Source organism: Plectropomus leopardus, chromosome 14 (assembly GCF_008729295.1).
Source record: "Plectropomus leopardus isolate mb chromosome 14, YSFRI_Pleo_2.0, whole genome shotgun sequence".
NCBI lineage: Eukaryota > Metazoa > Chordata > Actinopteri > Perciformes > Serranidae > Plectropomus > Plectropomus leopardus.
This window is the reverse complement of record NC_056476.1, coordinates 17,051,920-17,069,958: the sequence shown is the minus strand read 5'-3', so window position 1 is coordinate 17,069,958 and position 18,039 is coordinate 17,051,920. Positions and strand designations below refer to the sequence as shown.

The following is an 18,039-nucleotide window of genomic DNA, read 5'->3' as shown; positions in this document are numbered from 1 at the left end:
GCATTTTCTCTTTCCTCAAGAATTTCTCTTGAATCACAAACAGTCAGATTTCTTGCTCAAGCTGGGATTGAGAATACCTTGTCGGCTTCTGTTGAATGATGACTGTGCTATGGATGTAATTAACATAAGCTGGATTTTGTGGGCATGTAAGCAAAGTCACTAGGTTGTAACTCTGTGGGCACAAGTTTAGTTTTGAATTTAAATAGGCTAAATATTTTAATCATACACTGGTCATCTTTAACAGTGACTTGGCCATCAATGATTGAAGAGTAAAAATAAGAAGATCAAGTCTGAGGACAACATGAACAAGAAGTCTTAATTAAAACGTTGACAGTTTGATTTCAAAGATGGAAAATTAGCAATCAACTCCCAAACTGCCAAATTGACACTTCCTTTTTCCTCCAGTTTAAATGCCAAGGAAGACAGGAGACACATTCAACATCTGCTGCTGCATTAAGTTAAAAGAAAAAAACAACAGTTTTTGAGGTCTTAAAATTATTTTTCTTATGAGCTGTACTTTTGTCATGTTGTCCTGACCTTTTAATCAGAACTTACTCAATTTGAATCATTGTTATAATGACTTCTAAGTGACTAGCCAGCAAAACAAACAAACAAACAAACAAACAAACAAACAAACAAACAAACAAACAAACAAACAAACAAACAAACAAACCTCTGGCCTATAACTGCTATTTGATGAATAATGCTGAATAAATAAATAATACTATAATAAATTAATATTGTAATATTATTGTACAAGGATGCATATTTTCAGCTTACTTTGCTTATTGTGAAAAAAAGCAAAAGTTCATAAGCAAAATTGAGTGTATTTTTAACATGTTGCAATGTGCCCTGTGTCTTGTTGCAACTGTCCCCACATTTGAAGTCAATTTTAACATCTGACCTCTCACATTCAAATAAATATTTGAATGACATATTGTGTGTAATTATGTTAAAGTGGTATGTGTAATTAGCAGAAAGATGTCAGTGTACCCCTCTAAAACCTAAGCAAAGGCTCGATTTTTTACAAACATGTCAAGTCAAAGAGCAACTGAAGAAGAAATGACCCAAAAATTAACAAAAGTACAAGAAAATTACTTGAAAATTAGCAAAAAAAAAAAAAAAAAAAAGTTAAAAAACACACAAACAGGAAAATGACCTGAAAAAAGTGCTTAAAAGTATAACTTTATGCAACATAATTTACAATATGCAACTATGGTAATTAAAAATACAGTGATAGTAAGAATAATTTTCCCTAGCTTTATTCTTTTTTACTTAGACATTTTATTGCCTTTCCACCCATGTTTCTGAAAGAATTTGAACTAATTTGCTCAGGTTTCAAATGGTTATGTTCTTATGAAAGATGTCTAGAAGCAGCACAAGAGAAGTGCACAAATCATTATTAAAAACAGAGATTTAAAAAAATCAGAAACATGTCTTAAGGGAATCTTTAAACACAAATTAAAAATAAATCACACTGTAATGCTTTTTGAAAATTATTTATTTCATGTTCTCAGACACTGTAGTCTGTTACATTGGCATATGCCTATACAAATAAATAAATACATAAAAATAAGACATTGACACAAATCATTATAAAAAGCAACACAATTCTTTTGTTATAAACATGCTAAACATGCCTGAAGGGAATTTTTTAATTTAAAAAAAAGTTATTCTGTCATGCTTATTATTTTATTATTATTTGTTTTTATTTTCTCAGTCACTGTAGTCCGCTACAGTGGCATACGCTTTTACAAAAAAATAATAAATGAATGGGATTTTGTTCAAATGTATAGCCTACATTTATACATGCACAAGTTATCATGAGTTACACAATTACACGAGTTAACATAATAAAGTGATCATTTCATTAATTTGTATTAACGTAACGGTATTGTTGTAATGGTCAATGGCAGGCCATGATTGTTTATCATAAACTCAGTCACGATGCAGTTTTTAGTAGTACTGCTATCATTTTGAACCTATATAAAATGTTTAACCGACTTTTTACATATAGCTGATATAATGTATTCTTTTTTTCTTTTTAAAAAGATGATTCATAAATGCTTACAGTGTCTGATTAGTGTCATATTTCCGACTACAAAGTGTTTGGAATGACGGTATTTGGGAGCGGCACATGAAGGCATCACTTCCTGGGAAAGTGGGAGGTGAATGTTGTCAACGTGACTGTCATCAAGTAACGTTAGAGAGGCAGAGAACAGCAGAGCCGTCGCCGCTCCGCTCGTCTGTATCGTCGGGACTTGGAAAGTGGCCGGGGCGGGGGAGACAGGCAGCCAACCTCAGGATCCAGTGGAGATGGAAATAAGTCGTTGTTTCCGAATATCTGCTTTATACCCTCCCGGAGCCGCGGTGTAACGTTCAGGACAACTTATCGCGCGCGCTGTGTTTTTTTTTTTTTTTTTTTTTTTTTTTTTAAACATTTTGGAACCCACCAGCGCGAGCTAGCTTAGCAGCCTACCGCCGATACTGTGAGACACACAGGTACAGGAGAGGAGAGGAGGGGCTGGTGACAAAGGAAGGTGGCGAGGTAACGATGAACCGGTTCCGAAAGTGGCTCTACAAGCCCAAGGTAAGTTATCTTGCATCCACGCGCTGTGTCAGCTCTGCAGTCAGTCATTATTTTAAGCTTAGCTTTGGAGATAGCTAGCCGATCAGTGTGGCTCGCGAGACTGATCACTTCATACACTGCCACACATCTGCTAACGTTAGCCTGTGCTCCTGATGTTACACTGTGTTAACCAGCAGCAACCCCTTTGTTGTTGTTGTTGTTGTTGTTGATGATGATGATGATGATGCTTTTGTTTGCAAGCGCCAGACAGGGCTAACAGTATCACAGCCTGACAGTGTTCTCTGAATTACACTGATTGACTTACTGCTGCCTTCAGCTGGCATTGTCATTAATGACAGGCATTGTTAAATTGATTGTTTTTGGTGACATAGTCACCAATTCTTTACAGAAAACATATCAGCACAGCAGCAACAAGAACAGCAACAGTAATGATAAAGTAATATTAAAAATGGTACTACGGTTAATAATAATAATAATAATAATAATAATAATAATAATGTTATTTGAAAAAAAAACGAGATTAATTAAATGTAAAGTAGGTATTGAGAGAGAGGTATATGAAAAGCTGAGTATTTTAGGGCTGTAATTGATTTTTTTTTACAAATCAGTTCATTTTGAAGTTATTTTCAAAATTAAGCGATTAATAATTAGGTGTGTCTATTAAGAAAAATGCCCATCATAATTTACCTAACCTCAAGGTGAGGTATTGACTTTGCTTTTTATCTTTTTTTCCTTTATTTGGTGACACAGTCACACAGTCATCTTTAGTTAGGTACTTATACAGAGTGAACCATTTTTTCTTTGTTTGTTTTTCTTCTTTCTTTCTTTTATATCGTGGAAGCAAAAAACAAACAGAACGTACGGTGTTTTGATGTAAGTGAATAAAAATAAAGGGTTGAATAAACATAGTGAAACAAAAGAAGGGCGTTTTGGGGGAAATATACTTTTTCCACTTCTTCTAAATGACCTCAAATTTAGTTTCCTGAAGCCTAAATGAAAAGGTAATTCTTTCTATTCCAAAGGTTTCATAGATACATACCAGTCCTCTCTGTATGGGGCATCTGGCTGAAGCCATCTCCTTGTAATAGCTTTTCAAGCAGCTAAACTCAGTATTTCAAATATGTTTTTTGTTGATTTATATTTAAAGACCAAAAAGGGGCTCATCCCATTTAAATAAAATTATTAGCCCAAATATATATTTAATTTACTATCACAAAAGACAGGAAAACCTCATGACTGAGAAACTGCAAGCAGGTCAAATGTTTGGCGTTTATGCTTTTTAAAGACAAATTGATTATCAAAATTGTTATGTTTTTTTCTAATTGTTTAATTTAATGTCTGCTTGTATCAGCCGTGTTGCCTTTGAATGGGTTTGCTGTGTTTGTTGATTGCAGACAACACCCCAAACTGGATAAATAGATCAAATGCTGCTCAGGTCCAGGACACACCATTTGTAGGCAAAATCATCACCTTTGGGGTGAGCTAGTAATAGATGTGCTGCGATTCTTTAAATCAAGCTCAGAGTGTGGAAACATGCCTGACACAGCAGAGGAATTATTGAAGGCTTGATTGCCTTGTTAAATGAACAGTTTAATATATACCAGCTGCAGCACTTTTTTAGTTTGAGTGGATGTGAATATTTCTCCAGGGAAGGAATTCTTGTAACTTTCAGGATTTAGGAGGAGAAATTGTAAAGCAGGCTACTTAATGCGACGACTTGCATACCTACAAAGATGCATACATCTAAAGAAAGTTGCCATTAAGCAGTGTATGATTTTTTTATTGCTGTATCATCATAAGCATTTTCTCTTTCCTCAAGAATTTCTCTTGAATCATAAACAGTCAGATTTCTTGCTCAAGCTGGATTGAGAATACCTTATCGGCTTCTGTTGAATGATGACTGTGCTATGGATGTTGTAATATCTTTGAGTTTACAGCTAAAATGCGCTCATCATCTCCTTGCCCAAATTACTCATATGCTTTACGAAAAGTTGTCTATTTACTGGGAAGACTGAGCAAATATTCTGCTGAAAAGCACTTTAGGAAGTGATAAACATCACTTGTACTACACAGTATTCTAATGCAGCCTCTGGAGGATGGGTACAAAAGGTTACTGTTATTAGCTGCAGAGCTTTTATATAAACACATTATGGAATTTTAGAAAAATATTGAATTTCTCAAACTTTTTTATGCTAAAAACCTTTATTTTTGTTAAAAAAGATGAGGGTGTTAAGTTTTCTTCTCTAGTCCACACACCAGAGAAAGTTGTTAAGCTTGTAAAACATTAAGTGTTTTTATTAATTAATCCTTTTATATTGGCACAAGAGCTGCACATAAACAGTTAGTCTTGCATCATAACAGCTGTAGGATAAGAGTCCCGGAGGCAGATTTTTTCTATTGATAGAAACAGAGGAAAATATACTACAGACAGCCTCTTTAACAAGTTGATGACTGTGGTGCAGTGTTGTGTTTCTTGGCAATCAGTGTTGTGTAATCTGGCAAATTAAAAAGTTGTTTTAAAGGAGCAGTGTGTAAGATTTAGGGGGATTTAGTGACATCTCATGGCGAGGATTGCAAATTGTAACCATTTGAAACCTTTCCAGGATATAATTCTGTTAGTGTTCATTTTTCAGTTTTTTATCTGGAGACAAATTATTCACAGTGGTCTTTATCTCTCCAAAACAAACGGACCAGGGTAAAAAACACTGAATAAGCAGTTTCAGGATACTTATCAGTGTTTCTCTGAGGCTGTACAGGTAGACAGCAGCTACTAAGATGAGCTCACCTTTTTTCTCTGATAACTTAAAATCCAGATGTTCAGGATTTGTTTTTTACCAGGAGCTGAATTATCCACAGGGGTCTACTCCTTTAAAAACATAAATGGACCTGGGGATTGAAACCTGTAAAAACACTGAAAAAATCCATCTCACATTTTAGAAATCTGTGTTTTCCCGACACTGCTCTTTGTGAAGGGCTACTTACTACGGAGGCATATGCGAAAACGCGGATTGCCCTGTTGAGAGCCGCTGTTCAGCTTATCTGTTACGGGCTACTGTAGAAACCTGGTGGTTCAACATAGCGGACTCTGGATGAGGACCAGCAGGAGACACATTCTCTTTCTCTCCAAAACAAACAGACCAGATGATAAAAAATGGTAAAAACAGAATAAAGCTGTTTCCCATTACAAACCAGTCTTTCTCCGAGGCTTTTTTTCCCAACGTAGATATAAACTACGGGTCAACAGACTGTAAGCCTGGATGATTATTTGAGCTGATATTTGGCATTTGCCGATTATCTGTATCAGCATTTTTTCTTTAATGGTTGTCCAAAAAATTAATTAATTAAAAATTGCAAAGAATGTGTCAGCATGGGAGGAACTTCATTTTAATTTAAATTTTCACTTGAGTTCAGTTTCATTTTTGATTTATATGCTTGCTAAAGAAATTTAAACTAAGTTTTATGTTGGTGTTATATTCCAAATTCTAAATATTGAAAGAAGATCTTCAATTTTGTTGTAAATGCATATCAGTTCCAAATAATGGTTATTGGTCTCATTAAGTACTAATAATGAAAAACCAATATCTGTCGACCCCTAATATAAACGGATCATTCTAAGGTTGCGAAAACAAAATGATTTTTATTTTTAGGTGATTATACACGAAAATAAAATAATTGTTATATTATATTCCATCTCTGCCAATATATCCCCTAAATCCTGCACACTGAATCGTTAAAAGGCTTGCCGACATTTTCTAATGGGCAGTGTGAACTGACAAGTCAGTCCCTCTGATAGTGGAAGACTGCGTCTCAGTGTCAAACTGTACCAGTAATTTTGAATTTTTGCAACAGTAATGTCAGACAGGGATAAAATGAAATCCCTGTGATTATATATTATCCACCTGCCCTTTCCCACATACACACACCTGCGTCACTCCTCTATTCTCTGTTTAACCATGTTTGCTGTCACAGCATTTCGGCAGTCTATTGTTGGGGTTAGCCCTAAGTGTTGGGGTTCACCAGAGTATTGTCACATCATACTGATCTAAAGTGCTGGGCTATTACATCAGTGGCTTTTTTGCCAAATCACAGCCATGGTAGGAATTAACAGAATTACACATAAGTCTGTTGGTTTTAAATGATCAGTTCTGCCTCAAAGGAGTGAGGAGAAAGGCGCTAAAAGCCTCTGTAATTATGCCAATAAGTATGAAACGACAACAGTAATGAAAGGAGGGTTCGGATCACTTCATGCTCCTGCTACTGAAGATCAGCTTTAGCTTTAGCAAGTTTCCTTTGCACACAGAGAAAATATTTCTGTGGTAATTAAAATCAGTGCCCAACCCACATTTTCTGGCATTTATAGTTGAACTCTGTGTAGCATTGTCATTTTGCATCAACAGTAAGCCGTTTATTATTGAACTATGTTCTCCTGGAAACGGAAAAGTGTTGAATCAGCATGTCCCCTTGACTGAAGCGGAGCTATTGATATTTCCAGAGCTGCTCTTTACCTCACCAGATAAGTCCCACTGAGGAGGACTTTCTCTTGCTCCTGCTACACAATCCCTGTGTGTTGGAGAGCGGTGTGCAGCTCTGTACGGGACATAATGTACCTGTCTATTTGGCCTGACTCTGTCATCAAAGTGCCAACTCCCGCAAAAGGATAAATGTGTAAGAATGGATTGTCCTGCTTCTCTGAAAGGCTATAATATTTAACTCAAAGTAAGGATATTTCCCACATTCCTTCTAGGCATTTGAACTGGTTTAGCTGGTTTTTGTGTGAGTAGTTAACCTTTATTTCCCCAAGTATCTACAAAGGAGCTCTTATTACTTGCGCCAGGTGTTTTGTGACTGCTCATTAGTTGAACTTTGACTGTGCAGTAGGGATGCATGATAATATCATCATTGGTATCGGTAGATATTGGCTTCAAGATGGAATACAGGAATTGGCCAACATGTTGATTTCTGCCAATATCACAAACCTATTAAAAAAAACCATTATTATTGACAGTGAGCATGTACAAGACATCAACTGAAGCTGAAGTATTTTTCTTATTTTGCACAGTGAATGACTATTGCATACATGTTTTTTTAGTGTATTTAATATTAATTCATTGTGCAAAATAAGAAAAATACTTTAACTTAGGGTTGATGTTTTGTACATGTTTACTTTGTCAATTGAAAAAAAAAGTATTGTCATATTGTCAGAAATCAGTATGTTGGACCGATTCTGAAATTTAATTTTAAAGCCAGTGTCTGTCAATACCCATTGCAAACTGATATTATCCCTAGTATCAGTTATTGGCCAAATGAGTTGTTTTTATATCAACATATCAGATATCAGCAAAAAAATCCAATATCATGCATCTCTACTGTGCATTCTTCAGGGAAAAGTTTTAATGGTAAAGAGGCTCTGGAGAGGGTAAAATCAGCAGAGAAGCATTCATAAAAAACTGCTTCAGCACTCATCCCTGCAAACAAACACGAGACCTTGCTCAGGTTTCCAAGCAGCCAAAATGGCCATTGTTTCCTCACCTCTCATTCATCAGCGGCAAACTTGCAGAGTGACTGGTGGAGAGAGAGAGAGAGATGTCAGGAGACTAAAGCAGTGCACTGCCTCTGTAGCCTGTGTTCCTCTCTCAGTTGTTATTCTATCAGGCATTCAGGAGCTGACCTTCAGCTCCACACCACCTCATCTGTCAGTGTGACGGCGTCACAGCTCGCACCAAGCCGGGTGCACTCACCTCCATCTACAGGATGGTACTAATTTGCCTTTCACTCCCCCTCTCCCCACCGGACAGTTCGGTGCGTGGGTAGCTGATACTTTCTGTGCTTCTCCTTATCGAAATGTCAGACACATATTAGTGTGTAACAGTGGAGCCAGTTAGCCAGTATATGAACACGATAATGCCTGATTACTTTGACAAGGTGATCAAAAATCTGACAGGTTATTGATTCTTACAAAATTACTTTTAGAAAAATGTTATTATATACAATGGTTATGTTAATCGTCGATCATAGGAAAAGCTCTCAGTTTTTAAGTCGTTTTTCAGTGTTACTTCCTAATTACACCTTTTTATTTATTTGACAAATGCTTTTTGTGTCTTAGGTCATTTTATGTCAACAGTGTTATTTATTTAATCACTTATTGTAGCACAAATGTATAATCTCAAAAGCTAAATTTCAGCATCTTATCTCCTTGTATCATCAAAAATATTGATTAATCAAAACATATTGATTCTGAATATTTGAAGTTGAGTTTCAATACTCCATCTGCAGTATCTATAGAAAGGTACCAGCTGTGCTTCCTTGCTCTGTTTTTTACTGCTAATGTTTGTATGTATGTTACATTCTGCTGTTCTCTGATAACTAAGAAAAGAGAAGTCATTGTTGTCTGGTTATAGCCTTGTTATATTTATAATCTTTTAATGAAAGTTTTAAATTTAAACAATATAATGCAGACCAATACAATAAGACTATATTAACAGCCAGGGCTAATCATTATTTTTATTATCAATTTTCAGATATTATTTCAGATTATTTTCAGAATTCACGAAAGCCCAAGTCTGCATATTTAAATGTCTTATTTTCTTCGAGCAACAGTCCAAAACCCAAATGTATTCAATTTGCTATCCTGGAACAAACACACACACACACACACGCAAATCTAACAGAATTTACATTTGATAAGCTAGAACCAAATCATTTTTGGGTTTCTGTTAAAAAACAGCAACTTTAAAATGTATCTACCATTATAATTGGGTAAATCATTTCGGCTCTAAATTAAACTTCAACTTATATACATATATTCAGTGGTTTATGGTAAAACTTCATAAAAACAGTGTTGCAAAATCATTTGTTCACATGTTAATGAAACATGACAAGGCATGTAAGTATTTATCATGGTCATAAATTATTGTTAAGCCACCATAAAAGATGCTTTAGAGATGTCTGTCTGCACTGTCAGAAAGAAAACTCAACTGGTTGACAGCTGATGGTTTTGACAAAGCGACACATTTTTTTGTACTCATCATCCACTCAGGAGTCAGTTTTCCTTCTGTTGCCAGCTGTGTGGGCCCTACTTAAAATGCAGCAGTAGAATTTGATTTTGAAAGGAAATGTTCATCTATGAAGAGGTGGCTATGACACATGGTTAAGGCAGCAGTATTATCTCTGAAGGTCTAATTAAAAAACACCAAAAATCTGTATGGAGGTTGAAGCAGGGTCATGCAGCCATGGATGACTATTCATTTTTCCTATTTGTAATGTTTTAAACAACAACAACAACAACAATAACAACAACAACAACAACAACAACAACAACAACAATCAGCAGCAGTGCTAATGAAAACCCAAGACACATTTTCAAGCACATACTGTCATTAAGTTGACACCCCATGAGCTCAGTAGATAATAACTTTAATATAAATCTGAATTAAAGATTTTTGTTATCAACAAAAAACATAAATTCAGTTAAATAATAATGTGGTCTACCACCGAGTGCTGAAACAATTAGCAGACTGACAGAAAACTAACTGGCAACATTTTTTCCTAATCTGTGTTGATCATTTCAGTTGGTTAATCAACCGAAAATGCACAAGCTTCTTAGATGTGAGCATTTGCTGCTTTCCTTTTGTTCATTTTAATTTGTATATCTTTTTGTTTTCAACTCTTTGTCAGACAGAAATAACAAACTGAAAGTCATTAACTTGAGCACTAGGAAATTTTGGGGGACATTTTTCAGAATTTCCTCACATATTATTGACTGAATGATTGATCTAGGAAATAATCCGCAGCCCCACTCTTCTTTAAGTTAACACCCATTCATTTATTTTTTATATTTAATACATTTTGAATAATTACAAATGTAGGTGCTTTTTCCAAATTAATAGATAACTAAAATATAAAATAGTCAAGAAATGCCATTCATATATATTTCCATCAGAGAACTACTTTTCTCTCGTGGACATATTTTGTCACAGTTCTGAACAACCAGTGAATTATGGCTGTATATTTCCTCCATAATGATTCCTTCACTTTTACAGAGTTTAACAGGCCTGTCAGGACTCCAGACTACTTTTTACAATTTGGTTGCAGTGGTGCACCTAATTTTTCATTAAGCTGCATTTAAAATTGTTCTCTTTGCCTTATGGGGCTGCAATAATACTACAATTGTCTGTCAGTTCCCGTACACATTGTTAATTTCTTAACTCATTATAAAACCATTGTAAACGCAAGGGCTGTACACCAGACTTAAATTTGTTCAGAGTTAATCTGATTTGGCTGTTCAATATAAATATCTATTTGACTGTTCCTTCTTTTTTTCAGTATCGGCTTTGAGAGTTTGAATGAGGTTTGGGGCAGGATGAGATGACATCTTTTAGAGGACAGGGGAGACAGGTGGTGCAGCGGTTACTTCCACCGATGATGTCGGGTCTGGGCTGGTGTAACGGGCACCGTGCCATTTTCTTGACAAAAGAAAACAATCAATAGTTCTCTTCATTCTGAACTGCTGGTGTGTTTTAAGGTTGTAATGTCGCTCAAGGAGGAGTACAGGGTGGGTTAGGTCTTTGCATAATGTGGATGGGAAAAAAAATAATGCAGTGCATATGCAGAAATGTACCTGCTAAATGTCAGGCACACTGATGCAACCAGTGAAAATGTTTAAACACACTTGACAGATTTTGGGTCACTTGCCTTCCTGGCTGTGATAGGTTCTGCTGTTGTTAACATGATTTCCTTCACCTTCTTGTTTGCCCTTCATTCGTCATTTATCACTTCGTTGGTTTGTTGTGAATATTTGTGAACATGCAGGCGGGAGGACTGAGAGCAGGTGAAGCCATTAGGGGTTTGTCTTTACAAAGTTGATTCTGCACTGTTGGCACGGAGTCGAAAGAAGAGGGAACGGCAAACTGCTGAGCAGTAGCCAGCGTGTCCTCATATTTAGCCTTAATTCTGGAGTTCTTTGTGGACGTCCCATTCTGCTTACCCACCAGCCATGCGGTAATTGATTTGGTGTCAGCTGCCGGGATTTAGAGAGCTGACCCTAGTGCAGATTGAGACAGGCGAGGCGATTGAAGGTCTTTTTAAATTCATTGCAGGATTGGGGAATCAGGGCCCACTGTCCGAGGTGTGGGGAAGCGATGATTGAAAGAAAATAGCTGCGGAAGAAGAGTGAGATTTAAGAGTACTACAGAGAATCAGATTGTCCTGGCATGGCCTGAGAGACTGCGCTCATTTGCTGCATCCGATTTCTTATTGGCAATAACTGGTTCCCTCTCTGATCAAAGGCTTTTTAAAGTCCTTTCTTCATTGTCACTGATGATAAACATAAAGCATGCTTTCAAGGTGCCCTTTGTCTATATTATGAATCTGATTGTTCTAGGAAGAGCCAGCAAATGAAATGCCACCCCTCCTGCTCTGGGCTCTGTCTTATCAGCAGGGGAGAATGGCAATAAAAGGAGGAGAGGAGGAGAACAGTAGGCCTGTATTTTTGGGATTAGATTTTGGCCTTGGAAACAGTTGGGAGTAGATAAAATGAGAGGATGTCTCTCTTTAGTAGCTCTAGTATTTCTTCTTGCTGGACTCTAGGGCTGGGATGATAAGAAATCCTGAAGAACTGACAAATTCAAATTCAAAGAGTTTTCAATATTTTAACTCCTATTTTAATAGAAAACAGCATGTGTAGAGTAGATGGAAAGAAAAATATGTACTACATCCTGTAGTTTTCATGTGTTGGCAGGGCTTGACAAAAGTCAGTAACGAATCCCTGATGAACACTGTTTTAAATGTACCCTTTTTAATGAAAAGCTTATAACAATAGCAGTGTTCATACCCAAAACCCTCTGCAAAATAAAGCTTTGTTTTGGGTAAAAACCTATGTGTTCATTTAACCTTTACTGACCATAAAAAAACTTTTGAAATTAAAAATATATTTTTCAAGAATGTCCTGGCTAAGACAGACAGCAACATAAGTTATAGACAGACAACATAAACCAAAAAATGCAAATACTAAACGAGCAGTATAAAACACAAAAAGAACATAAAATTAATTTACTTTAGGGAATGACTCAAAAATAAGTTAATATATGCTATAAGTGATCCGTAGAAACAAGAAAAAATAACAGACCAGCTAAGATACACCCTGACATTGGCAAATAGATATAAAAAGATAACTGCTACATTTGTATTATTTATGATTTTGTTTTTCTAAATTGTTGCCAGTCAAAATGTTAGTTGTGCAGTTTTAGGTGCAATCCCAGTTGCACAAGCGCAGTGACTTAAATTCTAATCTCTGCATACAGTAATCAAAGATTTGTGTTTACCGTTGTCGTCCACTGCTGTCATTGTGTGTAATGTGGGACAGTCGGAGCAATGCCAGCTCTCAGTCACTGTTTGTACCAATGAAAGGTATGCAGATAGAACAAGCCTGTCATTCACATCCTCGGCAGTGAAGCAGGGATGTGGGTCAAAATTGCATGAAGGAGTCATGCCAGGGCATAGGTGGATTTGTTTTAGTTTCATTCTTAAATGTTAGGCATGGTAGTATTTTTTGGTGTTGTTCTTCAAAGATAGGAGGCATCTACAGCAATTTCTCATATCTTCAGGACACTCCATGAAAATTGTCAAGTTGTTGATTTTGTGCATCTAAAAAATCTCCTTCCCCTCTGTAGCCACATTTTAACAGCCAGTTCTGGATTGTATAACCAGATTATTTCTTGCATAAGAACTTTCCGGTTGTTGCTGGGAAGAAGGGGGTTCCCACGTGTCACCACACTATCATCAGGGGCTCCTGGACACGACTTGTAGCCACCTAAATCCTCTTTGCCCCCATGTCACCTCGGCCTGTCATGCTAAATCATGTGCCAGGCACATGCACTGGTCATTGCTAAATCCAAAAGCGAGATTAGGGCAGCCCTCTGAGAGGAGGCAAGCACACAGATTATGCCATCAGTGCAGATGGGCAGACCACTCTGAACGTATTGAGTCTATGAAGGTAAATCTGTAGTTTGCTGCGGATCCAATTTTCAGCTGGTTAGTGCAGACATACTCCTCAGCAGTCTGTGATTAGTGCTGTTGATTTAATTGCACATTTATTCAAAAGAAAATCTGAAGTGGTCTTTAAATGTGAATGATTTTAAGACAGTCTGAGTTTATGCCTGAAAAGCCACCATCAATAGTTTTGTAGCTGCAAAAAACAACACAGAGGCGAGGAAAGAAACTCCTGATGCAAGCTGAACATGAAAGGAATGACTCAACACAAGTGAACATACCTCACTGTAACACTGCATTCTTAGAGAGGTTATACTTTTTATTCTGCCAAACTTAATATAAATAATGGCTGAGGAAGTTTCCTTGTTTGTTACCAAAGCGATTGGCTCACTCTTGCCAGGGCTTTTATGCTGAGTCTTGAATAATAAATGAGGTGATGAACTGTATCCGGCTGCTTTTTTGCCAGTCTGCCAACTGACTGGATGAAGCAGAGTGAACTGGTTTACCTTCCTACAATATTTGCCTCTGATCCTTGGATGGCAGCCAGAAGGCAGCAAATTGGGCCTGGAATAGAGTATGGAGGACAGAGGCAAGGTTTCTCATAAGTCCCTTAAGTGGGCTCAATGTGCACGCACCGATGCTATGGACGTTCATGAAGCATTAGCCTGACGGCCTCCATCATCTGCACAGTCTGAATAGAAATGAAGCCCCGGATTCAGCCGCTCAAGGAGAGAGCTGGCTGATGAAAATGTTGATGGTACAGCAGCAGGCAACTCTTAGTAACACGCTTCAATAAGAGTCACACTGTCAATGCCTGTTATTGATTTTATGTTAAACAAAAGGGACAGAAATTTTACTGAGTCACTGTGAAACGATGTGACTAAAGGGGGCTTAGTAGTAATTGTCACTCTGGGTGAAGTTATGGGAGCTTAATAGTCTGAAATGATGGGTTTTCTGACCACGATGGATAGAGTTTTTGAGTCATCTCAAAGAGAGGGCACCCAGGACAACTGACAGCAGGAGTATAACAGGAGAGCGGCACACCACAGGGGATAGCAGCCAGATCTGCTGATTCATTTCCTCACTTGCGCAAGGTAGAGCTGTCATTGGTGATGATGACACAACTCGCAAGTTCAGGAGTCCAATCCCCAGGTGGGCACACACTTATTTTTTTTAAACTATTGTAATACCCTTGAAGGAAGGTGTTGTTTTCCAGCTTTTTAATTTGACTGTTACTAGTCAGTTGTTGTTTTTTTGTCGATATGTATTTATTTTTCTCAGTCTGAAGGTTTATATATTTGCTTTTTATTTATTAGTTGCAGGTTACAGCAGGACTACATCTTCTTAAGCAATTACCCAAATGCCAATACTGAACTCCGTGCCAATCTGTTATGTAACCAGACAGTTTGCCTTTTTATTTTTTTATTTTTTGCTTTTTAGAGTCCAACGTCATCACTGACTCATAGTCAGTTTAACAAAGTAAATATTACCTTTCAAGGCTTTGAATTTGAATTTCAAACAAAGGATTAGGACCTGTATGGCCTCATTTCTTATAAACTGTTAGCCAGAGGTGTTAACTCAATTAAATTTGTTTAAATAGCATTATTGTCAAACTGTAGCAGCTGTTAGAAAGCTAGTTTAGCTCGTAAAAACTTTTGTAATTTGTAAATCAGTCATTCATTTAAAGTGCTGGTTAGTCGAAAGCAATCATCTAAAAGGCCAATGAATACATTACATTTTTTGTAAATCTAGGAATGACATGGTATCTATATATATTAGAGGTGTGGAGATACAAATCCCTATTGATGATGACAGTGATGTTAAAAAAAGTTTGATAACATGTTCATAATACACCTATATTACTACTGTACAGATAATTCAGCGTCTCCTAAATTATTTAGTTTTTTTTTTTTCCATCTGCAAGCTCAATATCTGATATCAACGGAGTACGAGATAGTATCAGTTGTTGCCAGATCTTGTAAGAGTGTGTCGCTGAGACAGAGACAGGTCTTGAACAAACTTGATTTTCTCCTGTTTGGTCAGTCTGGAAATAATAATAATAATAATAATAATAATCATAATAATAAGCTTTTTTTGTATAGCACCTTTCATATATAAAATGCAGCTCAAAGTGTTTCACATGCAAGATTTCAAACCTAACAATTTTTGAGAAACATATATATATAATCTCATACAAACACATAAATACAATGTACATATACATACACTCACATATGTATATATGCACAATAAAATAAGATAAAATAAAATGAAAATAGAATACAATAAAATCATTATACAACATGCCACTACTAGTCGCCTAAAAAGGCAGGGGAATGGCAAAGCCCACGAGACACAGATACAAAAAATGATTCTTAGGTGCGCCGTCTCATTTCTAAATTGTCTCTGGTAATAGTCACGCCTGGCAAATACAGGTGCAAATACATAGTAACAACTGAAATCTTCCTAATCTCCCTGTATGTGAGGTTGAACCTGTTTCAACCTGTTCTCATTTAATCTTTTCATACCTTTTTCTCTAATATTTGATAAATGATTATTCCAAACTTATAGACTGAACAGCTCAAGTGTCCTCGTCTATCTGAGAGTAAATCGGCATGTCTTGAACATTGCCTGCCTTTGACTTTTCCCCCATGATGCAATGCTGCAGGAATGTTCCCTCTTGTGTGAGGAATGCAGCAGGAGGAGGCTATAGGATGGCGTCTGTCTCAAATGCTTCTTTTCTTCCTCCGCCAACGTCGGCCTATATGCTTCAGAAATCTTAAAATGAATGCCACCACTCTGTGGGCCGTGCTGTGCCTGCCGGTGCTAGAAAAAGGTCTTTCACTGTCTCCCACTCTTGTTTCCTGTTTGGTCATCATGACATTTATATCATAGACCCACTCATTGTTGTGTAAAGTCCAGTCAAATCTGACTCCTGACTGGTGATATTGTAGCCTTTCTCACTGTTAAGAGAATACATTTGCATGTTATGATAAATACCTCATTTTACAGTGAGTTTGTTTGTTTCCTTATTTAATTAAGATTTCCTATGTGCTCATTTCCCATTAGCCTACACATTCAGAGGAACCCACTTAAATGTATTTCTATTGTAGCAATGCCAGTGCGATGATGAATATGACTATTTCAATCTGCTGATTATTTTTTGTCTTACTGTAATGTGGTGGCTGCATATTCCCATTCTTCACAGATTATTTATATATCGAGCATGTGTGCGACCTTGTTAAGAAAGAACACTTGAGAAGAGTGTGAAACACTGACTATATTTGCCTGCTGTAATATAGACACGCTGCCTCTTTTAGTTTGGATTAAATGTCTTCTCTGCATCACTCTTCCAGTTTATTCAGTAAACTTATCATGACAGAGATGTCAAAATTCAAACACATAAACAAAATTTGCGTGATTGTTGCTGATGTTGCTTCATTAGACAAACTGGGTTTTATTTCGACAAGCATTTCTCCCTGCTGAAGTGTCGTGCAAAAAAATAAGCCCCAATATGCTCCAATCAGGCACGGCTGTTCTGTAACTCACCCTAATTCAGCTCTAATTTGCCTGTGGGCAAATGAAAACACAAGTCTAACACCAGTTATTTTAGAAAATTGCAACTGCGGTAACACCCAAAAAAACATGACATTCACAAAAAATAAAGGTTACCATTGTCAAAATATATCCCTTCCCACGTTAATTGTAATTTAGTGACATAGCTCAGTCCTCCAAATAACCTTTAAAATATAAAATATTTTTCCCTTCCTTTTCACAGTAATGATGCGACAAGTACCCCAGCTGTAGGTTACATCTCTGTGTTTTCTCCTTGCTGTTTGTTTCATTATTAATGAGAGAGAGTGAGGGAACAGCACCATGTATCATATTCAGAGAGAGGAGCGAGGGCCCACAGGGAGAGCATCACGCAACAGGAAGCACTGCAAACTTAAGGGAAAAGGTCCTGCGAGAGGTTTTCAGTAAATACCAGCATTCAGTTCGACTTCACGAAAAAAACATTGTCAGACAGTCGACGTGTGGCAGACAGAACGAGCCTGTATATGGGCGTTGCTCTCCCTTCTTCCAGTCTGCACAGTCATGCTGTCCTTTTTAAGCTCCTGTACCGTCACTGGGTCTGTGTGGTTTGTGATGATGCACGTCGGAATGCGGTCGCCATTTTCAAAACCATTAACCTTTCGATCAACGTGAGCCCTCCCTAGGATATGTGTGTGTGAGTGTATACAGTGTTTGATCAATTTGTGATTCAAAAACTGGTATCTTGATAGTTCTTATGTGTAAAATTTAATTACAATTATTTCATTTTGGGTAGGGCCTAGCAATACAAACGTTGGGTTTACATATTTATTTCTTCCACACCTTGTGTGTTGTACTGTACGTTCGCTTCACACTGCAGCACAGTGATTTGCTGTGTTGTGCTGCTCCCCCCGACACACTCTGAGGGGAGC

At 37.1% G+C, this 18,039-nt stretch overlaps 1 protein-coding gene across 2 annotated transcripts in view; it reads left to right on the top strand.

The window, feature by feature from the left end:
* Window positions 1-2,287: 2,287 nt before the first annotated feature.
* zfyve28 (zinc finger, FYVE domain containing 28) overlaps window positions 2,288-18,039 on the top strand; it is a 33,233-nt gene continuing 17,481 nt past the window's right edge. For both annotated transcript variants that reach the window (XM_042501101.1, XM_042501100.1), the window contains exon 1: window positions 2,288-2,590. In XM_042501101.1, the coding sequence (XP_042357035.1) occupies window positions 2,555-2,590 (36 nt within the window). In that variant the 5' untranslated portion in view covers window positions 2,288-2,554. The remainder of the gene's footprint in view (window positions 2,591-18,039) is intronic.